The sequence below is a fragment of the Vulpes lagopus genome, chromosome 10, assembly GCF_018345385.1.
Source record: "Vulpes lagopus strain Blue_001 chromosome 10, ASM1834538v1, whole genome shotgun sequence".
Classification (NCBI taxonomy): domain Eukaryota; kingdom Metazoa; phylum Chordata; class Mammalia; order Carnivora; family Canidae; genus Vulpes; species Vulpes lagopus.
In genome coordinates, this window is record NC_054833.1 from 11,566,267 (window position 1) to 11,582,144 (window position 15,878).

The window sequence follows — 15,878 nt, forward strand, 5'->3', positions numbered from 1 at the left end:
GTTTATCTTTTCACATTCCCCCTTTTCACACACCCCCCCAAGTTATACAAAAGGATCCAAATGTTTCCTACCCCAACCGCACAGGATAGGATCTGGCCAATTAGGAAGAAAACCTGAAACAGGCCATAAACATGAGCTGATCACTCATCACTGAAACAGAACCAAATGGGACAAAGGGAGGTCTCAAGTGTTCCATTTGACCTAAGTAACCTGCTCCCATTGGGACCCAGTTACTTGTACAGCTAGAGCTACAATGACGTCAATGCTCACAACAATATATCAATTTTTTGTGATGCATCCAATATTGCTTTAAGTGGCTAAAATCCAGGAATTGTGGTTTAATGATTTGACAGGTTCTGATGTGAGTGGTTACGTAACATAGCTTCCATCGCTTCTCAGAACCTGCTGTAAATATAGAAGCCCTAGAACCTTCTTCCCTAGACCCTAACCTGATGTTGCACTGCCATGCTAATGTGTTCCCATAGTCACTTTCTCCCTTTGCCTGCCTCCCAGCCTCTCGCCCTCCAATCCAGCTGGCCCAGATCCATCTTCTTCCACAGACCACGAGCCAGCTCAGAAACCTCAGAGACAACACAAATCATGAGCTCTGCGTACCAGCCGGGGCACCCCACATACGCAAACCTAACTCCTGCTATTGCTATAAGTAGGAGAGGTCTTCCCAACACCACTGAGAAATGACCTAGTGAGGACAACCACACAGGGTTCATACTTCCTCCTCGCTCAGTCAGAGTTTCTGTGCTCCATGTCTTAATTACAGGATGATGGCATCCAGGCCCAGGGAATGGGGGCACGCGGATTTTTTAATACAGTCCCTGATGCATGCACTTTTAGCACATGGCTACCGCTCTTAGGGGAAGTAGTTAGGTAACGTGTATCTAGAACCTCAATCACAATTACCCTTTGAATGCTTGCTCCCTGCCAGATATTAAGGATTTTAAATAAATCATCTCATTAATCCTAAGAATATAGCCTCTGAGAAAGAAATTATTACTCCATTTACAGAGCTGGGAAACAAGGAACAGGAGCCAAACGGAATGTCCAAGTCATGTGTGCAAGCGCTCTTCTCCCTTGGTGGGACCACAATGCCATCCTTTCGGGGATGACAGCACAATCCTCCCTGCCAATTTCCCGGAGCGGAGCTGGAGGGCAGTGGCCTCCTGGGGCTGGAGCTGGCGGGAGGCTGAATACATGGCAGTTCTCCCCAGCAAGCCTAGATCATCTGTGCTCACAGCTCCAGGGCCCTGAGCTCAGGCCACTGCAAGTGAGCCTGCTCCGGAGTCCACGACCCACAGAAAGGTGCGGTTCGGGTTCATAGAAGAGCCTGTCCTTGAAAATGTACAAGATAGTAATGCTCTGAGCTCTCTGGGGCTACCCCAGCGATCAAGTCCTCAGGCACAGCAGGCTTGAGCTTGCGGATTTTTCACAAAGGAGCTAAGAATCTGGAGCAGAAGGTCTGTGGAGTCGGCCAGCGCCAAGGGCCAGGATCCTCCCATCCACTACCAAGAGCAGCCACTTGATGGCAATCTTAACCTATTCCCTTGGAAGTTGTCCATAAAGAGCGACCCCAGGAGGGTAGGAGCAGCAAGAATAGGCTGCAGAATGTGCAAAGTGCTAGCAAAGGCGCCTTTGCATGGCCTGAGGAGGCTGAGGCCAGGGAGCAGAAGGAAGGATGAAAAGACGATGCCGGCATTATGCTCATGTCCACATACCTCTCTGGGGGCTTTGGGTGGAAGTGATGGTACAGGTTTGGCAGTCAGACAACTCAGGAAGGTGGAAATTTCTCAGACCCCACAACACAATCACAGTGGGCTCTCCATCAACAGACTGAAGTGTGAGGCACAGAGACAGTAACGAACATGATAATAAATCAATGTCAAGCTCCTGCTTCTGATCTCAGCATCTTGTCCCCTGAAACCATAGGGAAAAAAAAGCCAAAAAATGGGGCGCGGGAGGGGGAACCAAGTTTCCTTCATGGCTGGTGCTACACCTGTTGAATAAAGCAGCCCAGCACCTGTCTTATTTAAATTGTAAAGAAGGGAGAGGGGCATAAAAGCCATGTGCAGATGTACATCTTCTAGAGAGAAGGCTGTCCAGGAAAAAAAAGAAAAAAAAGGAATACACCATAAATTACATTCACTGCATACTTCTATTTCAGTGGCAGGAAGATTAACATCACAAGCCCGGGGCGGTGGGCGGGGGGGTGCAGTATTATCAGAAAAAACCTTCTGTGGTCTTAGCAAGGATAATGACACGTTCCCTCACACGGCTGAATCGGACCCTTTGTGACAGCTTCGTAACTCTTGGCTTCTCGATTTATAAGAAGAGTTCAGGCAGAGAGTGGAGAGTTTGCCAATATTTTCCTCTGAGGGATTCAGAAAGTGCCAGCTGAGAGCCTTCCAGCTCACCCTTTAAAACTCTGTAACACTTTCCAACTGAGTAAACTGGAAAGGCCCTTTTCAAATAACACTGGTCTGAAGTTGGGTAAAAACTGCTGAGTGAGGACAGGGTAAAGCCTCTCTGATACAGGCTAAGCAATCTGCAATACAGATCCCACCAGAAATTACAGGCCTCCTGCACCCCAAGACAATAAATGTGCACTATTTCCACTGGTGTGTCACCTGCCCTAGCTGTGTGTCTCTGGAGGATTCGCTGACCTTCTATAACAACACTCTAAATGGGGAGTGATGCTATAACCCACTAACCCCATAAATGTGGGTTCAAACTCCTTCATGAATACGCCCAAGCCCATCAGAAGGAAGGCAGCTGAATTAAGACAGGTAAAAGTTTCTGAAGTGAGACTCTGAGCTGCACTGGAAGACAAAATAAACTGTTCAAAGCCACTGGAACATTGGAAGGGAACTGCTACTTGGGGCATCACCAGAAGTTGGCAGGGGAAGTCTCAAACACAGATGTCTTTCCTTGTCACCAAGACCAGGAGCCACACATGACCAGGATGCCCACCTACCTGCCAAATGGAAACATGGACCCCCTTTAGGAACACACCCAGAAGATCCTGGTGGGGCAAGACACACGGGAAGAGGCCCTGTGTGCAGCAAGAGCTGAAATCATCACTGCCACAGTATGAACGAACCAACACCACTAGTGAAAGGTCAGGGAAAAGGAGAGAGGAGGAATGGGGTGTCCCAGACATGGAGCATGAGCAGCTCTGAAGCTCCAGAAAGAACCCGTAAAGCTCTCCTAGCACAACACGGTGACAGCCTAGTGGAGAGGCTGGGCTGACACTGGCGACACTCTGGTCCTTAACAGGCAGACCTAAGGTTATAAAATAGCTCTTATTTCCCTCACTGACCCCAAACCTCCTCATATGAGACACCTGCACTGCTTTATGACCTTTCATAAAGAAATCATGAGGAAGCTAGTTTGGGACTCTGCAGAAATCCCCTAAAGACTAAAGAGAAAGCTAGAAGGACAGAGGACATTTGGCAGCAGGTGAGCTTAAGTAATAAATTGTAAATTAAGGGATTTATGGGCCACAGGGTAATTTCCCAAAAGCACACCCAGTTATCACCCTTCTGGCTTTAAAGATATGCCATACAAGACACTAAACATTTAATGTGGCTCACATAATAACATGTTATTTCCAAAAGCTACGTAAAAGGTCCTCTAAATGTGGGAGAAATGGGATCTAAGAAATTCACAAGCAAAGCAAAATTGCACTAGGCCATCGCAGTAGATCTGGTAATAATTAAAGCCCCGTAAAAACACACATCACAGAATTCAAATCATGACATGGCGGGGATTGAGAAAGCATCAGGATCTCCAGGTAGGAGGGAATGGGGGTGGGGGGGGGGGAATGTTACCACTGAGGAGAGTGAACACAGATAAACTCCAAGCCTGAACAAGTCACCTCTGCCTGAGGGCAGCCCTATCTGGGGACTCCAAGGCTCTTCCCTACCTGTACACATTGAGACGTAGAACTGGTTGGAAAGCATTGCCCTAAATTACACTTACAGCATATAAAAATAAATCAAATTTGTGTAGAAAATACAAATAAAATGAATTTGTGTATAACACATAGGATTATTCAACCTTGAATAATGTCATGAGTTTTATGACATGGACAAGAGAAACACCTCTCCAGGGCCATCTTGATTACCACTCCCTCTCCTGACCCCTGGAGCCTCTGAAAAACCCAATCTGCTCCTTCCTTAGGGCTCTTGGCCTACAGCAGCATCCCAGCCCAAGTCTTGTTTCAATCCCCACTGAAGTAAGGGATTTAGATAAACCCGAGAGGCCTCAAAAAGGGGGATGGGGGTGCGGGGCACGGCACTCAATAAAAACCCAAGCTTAATTCTACCCAGTTGGGATGAACAATAACTTCCCCAAAGTCAAACAAGTTCTTGAGGGCTAGAGACATACCAGGAAATTGTTCTAGTACCATAGCAGCACAAAAGGAAACATGGTACAGATTAACATGAAAATTAACTTAATCGAAAATTAAAGTGAAATAAAATTGTTACCATCTCAGAGCCCTCCTGGAGTGCTAGTATTGGTAGTAGTACTGTTTGGCCCACCCAAAATTCCTAATGTTGAAGCTCCAATACCCTATGTGACTATCTGGACAGAGCTTGCAAGGAGGTGATAAAAGTAAATGAGGTCATAATGGGATGAAGGACAATAATCTCCAAGGGCCAGTGTCCTCATGAAGAAGAGGAAGAGACGCCTGTGCACACCCCCTCCTCCTACCACCACCACCCCTAGTGAGGATATGGCCACAGAGCAATCCCTCACCAGGAACAGGGCTGGATCTGGGACTTCTAGCCTACAGAACAATGAGAAATTTATTTCTATTTTTTAAACCACCCCAACCAGTCTACGGTATTTTCTTACGGCAGCACGAGCTGACTAATACACAAGACTTTCACCAAAGCAGTAAGAAAATGGACAGAAATTAGCAATCTTACAATGCCACCCTATGTGTTTGCATCCTCAAGGCCATGGGGCAGCTCTCAGGCTCTGGATCAGAATCACTGCAATAAAAAACACATGCATTGGCAGAAAAGGGATATGCCCTAGGAATGCCTCTTTAGTGCGCCTCTGGGGAAAAGCCATGTCTGGAACCCCAGTTCTGAGAATTCTTGAATTCTCACACCATGGTTGCGATTTCTTAACACACAACAGCACCACCAGGGAAATGGGACACCAGAGGAGGAGAGGCAGAGCTGTTCAAAAACCATTTGGTCTGTACTCCACGCAGCTCAGAACCAAAACCATAGCACCAGCTCAAGACAGAGAATCTGTCTTCACAAAGGCCACCATGAGATGGCAAAGGTCATTCATGGCCATGTCCAGTGGTAGGGATCTTATTCATGCCTTCCTAAAGCCAGGGCTTCTAAGAGCTGCATACTGGGCATAAGAGATACACTGGCTTCCAGGCCCCTTCAAGTCTTGACACTCTTGGGCATCTGGTACATTCTGGGAAAATACCACAAACCCATGTGTCACTGTAAAAGCTCCTTTAAAAAAAAAAAAAAAAAATCAAGACAACCATGGTAACAAACCCCCAAATGAACATACTTTCATTTGGAAAGGGGGAAGAATAGAGCAACATTTCTGGGCTGATGGAAGAGTATGACATCTACAGTGGAGTGCTGGTCACATGGGTTATATGAGCATTTACAAATCCATGGAATTGTACAAGTGAGATGTGTGGTTTCACAGAGCCTAAAGTTCACCTCAATTTAAAAAATAAAATAAATTAAAAAAAAAAAAAAAGTAAGATCTGAGCGAGGAGTCCTAGGGTCAGATCCTGATTTGATCTCTTAGTTATGCAGCCTCGTACAAGCTGCGTTAACATCTGAGACCCACTGTACAAACCCTCAAAATTTGGATAGATTACAAATAAATGTTATGATATTAGAAGTAGTCACTTCTTAAAAGCCCAATTTTAAATTATCTGACAATGTACCCTGTACCTGAACAGACAATCCAGAAACATGGTAGAGAAAAAGGTGCAAGGGTGATCCAATTCCAAGAATCTTTATGATGGTAAGACCAAAGAATGTTTTAACTATGAATAAACATGTGCCTTTAGAGACAGGGGAAACAGCATAGGCTGTGATCTGGGGGTAGGGTGTCAGGCTGTGCGCATTTCCGAAACAAAACCAGGAGTCATATGTGGGACACTCGACCCCCTGAACAGAGGGGATGTGTCTACAGCACAGCAGAAGGTGCTGGAAGGGGGAGTGAGGAGCAGTCTGTGGGCAGAGAGTGATCTGCACCCTGCTTCACACACCACATGCTCTGCAGAGTGCCCAGGAGTCCACTGAGCAGCCTGCTTGAGATCTCTCTCACTCTCCCCATGCTCATGATCTCAAAACATAGTTAAAACACACACACACACACACACACACACACACACACACACACACACGAATTCGGGTGCATTTGGAACACCAAGGCGGACAGACTAGTAGGGGAGGTGGTGGTGAGGAGACCTGACAGACACTGTGGCCCATGCCAAGTGGTCAGGGTAAGGATGAGCTGAGCATCTACTAAGCTAAGAGGCAGGAAGACACACAGCAGGACCGAGCATGTGCTGAGGCCTGTTCTGACTGCTGCCTAGAGACGGAAAAAGGCAGAAGCTGAGATTAAAGAGCATTAGGGGGTTCCAGCCCAAGCTAGAGATTTCAGACTAGTGGCATTAGTGCAAATTCAGATGCAAAAGATGTGAATTCAGAATAAACAGCTTTTGCTAAAGGATGGAATGCAAAGTAAGGAAAAATCAGAGAAGTACAGATAACTCCAAGGTTTAGGGTGAAGCAACTAGAAGAATGGAACTGGCATTTATGGACAACGGGAAGACAGGCAGAGCACAGGAGATAGAGTAGGAACAGTTGGCTTTGGGACACCTCATATTCATGAGGCCTTCCACGAAATCACTGAAGGCAAGTGGTAAGTGGAATTCAGGACAGGTTCAGTCACTGTCAAATGCTGCCAAAGGGGCAAATAAGGTGACACTGACTGGAAACTTGATTTGGCATTCAAGGTCATTATCAAGCCTTAATCATGGCCTGATTCTAGGGGTTCAAAGAAAAATGAGAGGGGAAAGGATATTAACACAAATAGAAGTAGTAGAGGGGACAGACTGTGTAGACATGTTCTCTCACAGAACTCTGCAGTGAGGAGAGAAATGAACAGCAGGAGGGAGATACAAGATCAGTAGAGGGATTATTTTATTATGGGAGCAACTACAATATGTTTTGTTTACTGATAGCAATCATGGAGGAGACAAGTAAATAATGAGGAGGGATAAGTTCCAGGGTGATGTCCCAGTAGTTGACAGGAGAAAGGAGATCATAGACTTTCATCCTCTTGTCCTCAGGACCCCTCAAAGCCGGGCTTCTCTAGGGACTGTGACAGGGAGGAGAGAAAGCACGTGCACACATGCGCTCTCTCACACAAATTAAACACACACTCTCTCACACGCATACACACTCTCCCACCCACACACCTCTACCTGTTGTAGGCTCCTTCTCTTAAAGCAGACCAAGATTTGACGGGATGAGGAGGACAGAAGCTGGGCACAGCTGACAGAGGAAGCAGCAGCCTGAGAGAACTGGAGGGGGAGGGAGAGGACCTCAAGCACAAAGTGACAGGAAAGAAGAGCCATGGGAGTTGTTTTCTTATTCACAAAACCGTGTTCTAAAGATGCAATCAAGTATCAACCAAAGGGAAGGGTTATCAAGAAATGCCCGGAACGCATGACTTAGGTCCAAGACTGACCACGAGAAAGACATCAAGCCTCTCTGACCCAATCATTTTCCAGGATAAAAATGTAGCTTTGTGTTGTTGTTGTTTTTTAAAACAAAGAATGCATTTAAGTTGTTTAGTGAAGTGTATTTAACCCTCAATTTCGCCCAGCTCTTTTCACATGGAGTGTTGTCTCACACATCATGGGGGGCACAGAAGAAGAGTCTGAGGTTGGAATGTTCCAGAAAACCCAAGCTGCAGCCACTACTCAAGGGCAGCCTGAGCTGGCAGTGCCGACAGCTTACAGAGGATGCAGGCACTTAAGACATTAGCAGTTCCATTTGGGCAAAGCGTTGGGGTATAAGGCACTTTCTCCAGGAGGAAAAACAAAAAAACAAAAAACTGGGACACCTAGGTGGCTCAGCGGTTTAGCGCCTGCCTTCGGCCCAGGGTGGAGACCCGGGATCGAGTCCTGCATCGGGCTCTGCGCAGGAAGCCTGCTTCTCCTTCTGGCCTGTGTCTCTGCCCCTCTCTCTCTCTCTCTCTCTCTCTCTCTCTTTGGGTGTCTCTCATGAATAAATAAATAAAATCTTTAAAACAAACAAACAAAAACCAACAGCTAGACATGAACACTTCAGGCCCAAAACAGAAGGGAGAGGTTTGTGTCTCTCTTCTCCCGCCCAGCCCCGATGACAGAAGGCAACCCATACAACCAGGACAGTCTTTTCAAATATAGCTGCGTGATTAAACTTCCATTCGTGGGATGAAGTGCTGGGACTTCTCATTTGGACTCAGAAGAAATTTTCTATTTTATGCAGTGGATGCTGAATTTGCAGGAGTTGGGGCCATGTTTCATTTCACAGTCAAAACATCAGGAATCTTTGAGAAAGACTTTCAAAGAATTGAAAATTTTACTCCTTAAAGAAAACAAGGTGGCCGGGGAGGGAGGGTGGGGAGTTCCCCTGTGTCTGCACTTCCAACTGTGGCCCTTGATATCAATTGGCAGTTGTTGCCAGAAAGGCCCATCCCTCACCAACGAGGTGACAAGGCCTTACTGGACTGCCAACCCGGTGGTTCAAGATGAACCTTAAAAATACAATTCTCTACCTCTAGGCGAAGAGAGAAAACAAATATATCCGTGCGCCTGTGACAGGCCTAAGGCAGGTACCCTAGCAGAAGGGGTGCCATCTTTTGATTCCCTCTATCAATTACAAGCTCTAATAAAGCCCAGAAGCATGCCCACATTCATACTCACACTGTCTCCCCCACCCCACCCCCCTAAAGTGTCCTCCCCTAACGGAAGATCTCCCATTATTCTCCTTCCAAAGAAACGCCTATTAGAAAAAGTGTCCTCCTACAAATTCTTATTTTTAGAATGCTATCTTTACAGAGCGTTCCAAAATTACTTGTATCTAAGAGTTGGTTGAAAGCAAGGGAGCGCTGATGCAGAAAGCCGGGGTTTTAAAGTCTGGCTGCCAAGGACTACTTGTGTAAGCAAACGGCTAATCCACCCTGGTGTATCACTTCCTCATCTACAAAATGGTTTGTTCTGAAGATTAAAATGAGTGAAATGCAGATAAAGTGCTAGAATCAAAAGTGCATCGATAGTGAATGCTCAATACAGACTGGCCATCACAACTACTGTAAGGTTCCAAGGAAAAGGATCCAGGGTCTCTTAAATCTACTCAAGGGTCTCTGGCTGGCCAGAGGGCTTGCTTGATCTCAGATGACATTTATAGGAAGCAAATGAAACTCAAAATACAGCTAATAGCTCCCCTCTCTTACTGTGTAATTATGTGTACTCATTTGTGTAGCATGTTATTATTTAAATGTCCCTAATTTCAGCCCCAGTGGGCCAAGGGCCCTCAAAGAGTGGCCGAGGCCTCAGCCTCTGCCAGCCCTTCCCTAGGCTTTTGTCAAATTTATTACAGCCAGAAGAAGCGGCATTATCTACAGCAGGAAGCAGACAGACGGCTCTCACAATCAGCAAAAATCCGAGCGCTGCCTCCCCCACACCGGCTATAACCCAACAGGCTATAATGAGGATTTCAATCCCTACACAGACAGGCTGCCAGGCTGTTCAGGACTCACATTCGCTACCTCTCCTAGGAGAAAACAAAAACCCTTGTTCCTTGTCAATTTAGAACCACAAAAGCAAGATTGATGGCAAACATGGATTTGGTGACATAAAATATGAAGTCTCCCTACAATCTTCTGTCTGCTTGGGTTATTATGACGACACAAGACCCACAGAAATGGGGCAGCAGAGCTCAGCCACTCAGATACAAGATGCCTTCTTTCTGTGTGCTGTTCAGACACCAGACACCACCCGCCTCACACAAGAAGGATGGAAGCATCATCCTAGCACGCCAACGATTCAGTGGAAATGATGTCAATTCATTCTCAAATTAGATAAAAAGTCACCTCAAGCTCCTTCTCTTGGGGAAGGCAAGGTAGTATTTGTTTTCCCCCAGAAAACCCTGGCAGGATCAATAACCTAGAGACAACTTCTGAAAAGTGATCCGGGGAGGGGAATGGACCCCAAACATCTTGCTTTCCACACTACTCCTTCAAAGATTCGGTGTGATTTTCACCCCTTCTGCCTTTCCCAAATAAATGCTAGGTTCAAAGTTGTAAGACATGAGTTGTAATTTCAGTTCTGCTACTGCACAGAGGACAGATATGTGACCTTGGGGAAAAATCACCACCCAGAGCACTCACCAAGCCCCACAAGGACATTTTATTCGGCTTACAGATGAAAACACCAGGGGCCTCAGAGGCAGGTCAATACCCAGGTCCCCAAGCTGCAAAGCATGAAAATGGAGGCATGGGGGGGGGGGGGGGGTGTGCGTGCCACAGGGACAGCAGCTATGCACCTCCGAACCTGGGCCCAGGCCCTCACTCTGATCGCTGTCCTCACAAGGGATGTGATCCAGGCACAGCTTCAAAACTCTACCACCAGACTCGTTTCTGTGATAATTCACTCTGGACCAATGGATATCACTTTTTATAAGAGAACTTCAAGAGGTTCTGTGACTAACCAAAACAAAGCAAAAAGCCAAAACTTTTCACCTTGCAGAGCTGTGAAAACCACTCTCCCCCACTAACCCAGTCTTCATTTGCCCCACAGTGAAGAACCCCAAGATCGGGTGCTGTGATGTAAATACAGCCCAGGTCAAGGTCCTTCTACCACTCAGTATGTGAATGAGGACCACGAAGCGTCCACTATACAAGGAACATGCCTATGGGCACACAGAGAACACTGCTGGCAATCATCCCATCCCCCCCATCTCCCCCCACCCCGCCAAAAACGTCTGGGATGCTCCACTGCTTTCCGCCTTCCCTGGACCATGCCCTCTAAGAGAACACTGCTGAGGACCAGGGACATACATAGGACTTACTCCCCAGTCAATGACTCTGGTTTCCTGATCTCTCCAGTAGGCCCCCAATGAGAAAGCACACTTTGACCTGGTGGCTGCCTCTCAAAACAGGGAGATAGGTTCCCCTAGAAGTGCTATGGACATCCAGGATACACAGTAACAAGCATGTGGATGTGCACTGTCGGCTTGCACAAGCACCAGCAAGACCACAAACGGGGATCTCCAGAGAGTCCTCCGTGTCTCAGTTATTTAAAAAGATACAAGAGGGCAGCCTGGGTGGCTCAGCAGTTTAGTGCCGCCTTCAGCCCAGGGTGTGATCCTGGAGAGACCCAGGATCGAGTCCCACGTCAGGCTCCCTGCATAGAGCCTGCTTCTTCCTCTGCCTGTGTCTCTGCCTCTCTCTCTCTTTCTCTGTGTCTCTCATGAATAAATAAATAAAATTATAAATAAATAGATAAATGAATGAATGAATGATACAAGAGGGCAAGGCTCCTGGGCGGCTCAATCGGTTAAGCATCTGCCTTCAGTTCAGGTCATGATCTCGGGGTCCTAGGATCCTGTCCTGTGTTGGGCTCCCTGCTCAGCGGGGAGTTCTCCTCCTTCCTCTCCCTCTGCGGTTCCCCCTGTTCATGCTTGCACAAACTCTCTCTCTTAAATAAAATCTTTTTTAAAAATTAAAAAAAAAAAAAACACCCCAAGAAGACAAATCAGTCTGTATCAGCATGAAATAACAACTACCACAACAAAACCCCCCTTTTCTTTATGAAACTGGTACTAGAACTCTTTAAAGTTTTCAATGATCCCCACACCCACAGAGGGGTCTTTGGTCTTTGCCAGTGTTCGCAGAATTCCTTAGCATTGTCAAACCTTTGACAAAGCCAATTAAAAACGAGAGCTACCTTTGGCCGAGAGGCTGGCAGTACCTGTTACCTCTTGAAGGTCTTCAGGTTTTGTTCTTTTACCTAAATTCCACCTTCATTTAAATCCTGGACACCTGGCTAAGGTGTCCTAAAAAGCTGGGGTTTTTTTCTCAGATGGATTGGTGTTTTGGTTTTTGTTTTGTTTTGGTTAAGAGATTCTAAAACCTCTAAGGCATTACTGCTCCTACACAGCAGAACAAGCGCGTGCCTTATCCGCACAGTAAAATCTAAACTCACAGCAGGGACACCTGCCCAATAGTAATGTCAGGATGCAGGGATATTCTCTCCCCACCCCACCCGCACCCCGCACCACCACCCCGCCCCCGTACTCCCTGTCCCTGTCAGGTTCCCCTAAAAAACATAAAGCCAAACACTATGTTCAATGTGAAGCAATGACAAGAACAATTACATCACACAGGGGTCCGAATTCTAGGCTTCTGGCAACAAATTTTACTAATTTTGCTTTTCTGTTTGTGAAAGATTGAAAAGAGGGAGGACTATGCCCATATGTGTGGATTCAGAGTTCAGGGGCTTCTTGTTTCAAGTCACACAGAAGAAGAGAGGGCCTGGGGTGGGTGGCAGGACAAACCATGGTGGCGTTCAGGGAGGGCATCCCTGAAAACCCTGCCATGGCTCAATGCACTTCCCGCCTGACAGCAGCAGTCCCAATAGGAGGCTCCCAGACAACCAACCTTACAACGAAGCAGCCTGGAAAGACCATGGAAGGCCTCAGTGAGCCTGTCCTTCTGCACCCTGGCAAGCTATCAAGTACCCCCATATGTCATGACTCTCACCCCACGACCAGAGCAGAGGCTCAAAACAAAACAAAAAAACACCACAACCTCCTCTCCCTTATCTCCTTGGTTCCAAGCAAGTACAAACTAGAACGTGGTCAAATATTCACATTTATCCAGAAATTCTAAAGGACTAATAAGTACAAGACAGACTATGGAATGCCATCAGGGCCACATCCCCTGAAATAAAATACAGCCTGTAACCAAATACGTGTTCTGAAACGGTTACCACTGGATGATTTCAGCCCCATCACCCTAAACCTGTGAAAAAGAGACAGCAGAAGAAACTCAGAGAAGAGTTAAGTTTCCTTCCAGGCTTCAAGGAGACATCTGATAACTGTACAGCTGCGCTCTCAAATGCACAGGAATTCTGTGCCACTGGATCCCTGTGGCCAGGTAACCACCTGCCTGGCCTGATCCACAAGGACGGAAGCAGGTACTTAGGAGGTTGCTGAACCAGACAGCAGGAAGGGCGGGAGGCACACGGGACTCAAGCTACTTTCTATACAAACAGGGGAGAACCAGAAGCTCCACGGTACAGCGAGATCCAAGTCGAAAGATGGATATCCACAGAAAAACCCATCAGACTCACTCTACCTTCAACCCAGGACCTGGTAGAAAATCAGATCACAGCCTGGTCTGATCTATAGGGAAGAGACTAATTAAGGCACCTCGCCAATTATATTACACAGACATAAAAGGAGCATAAAAATGAATCTATAAACCCAGTAGGATGTCCAAAATAACTACCATTTGGGGCCTAGCCTGAGAAGCACCAGCCGCCCGAAACACATCTCCGGTTCAGAAACAAGGCCGTGCCCAAATATACCATCCAATTCCAACAAAAGAGGCAACTCACCATTCACTGTTTTCAGGCTCCCAGCCAGGCCTTCCCCGTGCTGCCTCTTCTGGGCATTCTTGAATTCTTTCAGAGACAAATAAAGGACTTTACGTACCACCCTTTCTTCTGACCACGGAATCCCATCACTGTCATCCTGGAGAAACAGAAGAAAGAGAGAAGAGAAATCACTTTAAAAAAAAAAAAGGGAGGGGGTGTAAGTAAATAAGAGAATAAACCTTGAAACAAAAAAAAATCCAAACAAGTACCACACGCCTGAGACCAGGTCAGAATTCCATCCTGTGGTCCCATCCTGCTGAGGCCTGCTGATCTCCCAGCAAAAAGCTCACTCACAGACCTTACAGAAAGGGAGTGGAAGGAAGACAACCACCTGGCTTCCCTTATAAGCCCCAGGCCCCAATACCCTCATTAACCAGTAATAAGTGAAATTTCATATTCCTGGCAAAATGGAGAAAGAGGAGTCAAGCACACCCACCAACAGAGATGTAATGAAGCACTGTGCTGGAGTTTCACTGAGTAATGTCAGAATGTGTCCTGCCTTACAAGAATGTGCTGTGCTCTTCTAGAAACTGCTGCTGGTGTCACATGGGGGGAGGGGGGTGTGGTGGTGCTGCCTTCAAAGAATTTACAATTCGGTCAGAAGAAATGAAACTGGATTTGTACTGACCACTTATAGAAGTCCTAAATGAAAGAGAGCACTGTGGGGGAGAAAAGACAATGAATCCTGGGAGAGTAGAGAATAGGGGAGGGGGAGGGGTAGGACGTTTGGGAGGGAAGGGGTGATTTAAACGGGGGGGGGGGGGGGGGGGGGGGATACACACAGGTTAATAACAGGTCTTGAAGCTCTAATTTGAGTGGCTCCCTGATGTCTGTGGTATCAAATGCAATGCAAGCTCTTGAAAAGAGAGGAAGGGATGAAGGCCCGGTTCCGCAGCTGGGGATTGGGGAAATCCAGAGAGGAGCCACCATCTCAAGCCACCATCTCAAGCCACTCAGGCAGTAACCACAGGGGGACAGAGCAAAGGCAAGCAGCAGCAAGAGCAGGAGCGGAGGGAGCCGCCTAGCAAGGAACTCAGAAGAGGGGCCAAGTCTGGAAATGCGGAGATAGTGGATCCGGACATTAGGCGGAGGTTAAGGGTTTCGGGGAATCAGCAAGAAGGTGTGCCTAAGGCTGGAAGTGCCGCCTCGCACACAGCAAGGACACAGCAGAGGACGGTCGCAGGTTCTCTCCTATGGGTACCTGCCTGCAGTCTCCTAATTGAAGAAGTCCTCACGTTCACACACTGACTTCAAGACTAAAGCATTTTATAACTATTCACCTTAGAAAGATCAGAGCTTCCAGATATTTTGGGCCTTAGGAGAATAAGGAAAACATTAATATCCTCAGCTAAAAGCAGGAGGGGGGGGTGAATATACTTGGGTTCCTTTTGCTCAAACAGGAGGACTTCCACCTCAAGAGGCTGTTGTCCTGCATGTCCGACAGAATTGGTTTTTCCTCCCTAACACCCAGGTCCTGGAATACCTCTGTGGAACTAGGTAAGGGGGCTAGATGACCTGAGGGCTTTCCCAGCTCTAGAATTCCTAAATTCTGCATAAACGCAAACTACATCTTAGAAACCCAACCACATGGAGACTCTAAGCCCTAAATAACTTTAAGCTGCACTCCGGTTAAGCTGCCAGGATTTTCCCAGAAGGAGAGTAATTCTCCATCTTCTATAATAAGGGGAAGAGAACCTTGGGAAAGAAGAGCTAAAGATTTCCACCTCCCCCCCCACACACCCCCGACATCCTTCAACTCCTGCAGACCTTGCCAAGCTGAGATTTCCATTCGCTCCAGAGGAAGAAGGCAAATCCTGTCTTCCTGGGGGCGCTCCCAAAAAAGGCAGAGAGCATCTACAAGGTCAGAGTTGGTTAGGCAAGGGTTGGTGGGTCTGAGGCTGCAAGAAGTCAACAAATGGCCACAACCCTGAGGGAGAAGCATGCATGACTTCTTAACTGCTACTACATACAAGTCACGCTCTACCCCTAACACAACCCACAAAAGGTACACAAAAGAAGGTGAAGTCACTGTCCCGCCAGCTTCCTGAGCAGATTACTTGCATCTGGATGATTAATCATTAGCTCCTCTTGAAGTGAAAGACAGGCTGAAATCCCAGCTTCTCACAGCATCCAGAGAAGCCTGCCCTGCAGA

At 47.0% G+C, this 15,878-nt stretch overlaps 1 protein-coding gene across 2 annotated transcripts in view; it reads right to left on the reverse strand.

Moving 5' to 3' along the window:
* The window catches only part of JARID2 (jumonji and AT-rich interaction domain containing 2), a 258,350-nt gene that overhangs the window by 122,493 nt on the left and 119,979 nt on the right, over positions 1 to 15,878 (reverse strand). The window contains exon 2 of one of the 2 annotated variants that reach the window (XM_041770261.1): positions 13,688 to 13,823. In XM_041770261.1, coding sequence (XP_041626195.1) covers positions 13,688 to 13,823 — 136 coding nt within the window. Of the gene's footprint in view, positions 1 to 13,687; positions 13,824 to 15,878 lie in introns of those variants that run through there. The other variant, XM_041770263.1, reaches the window with a different exon arrangement.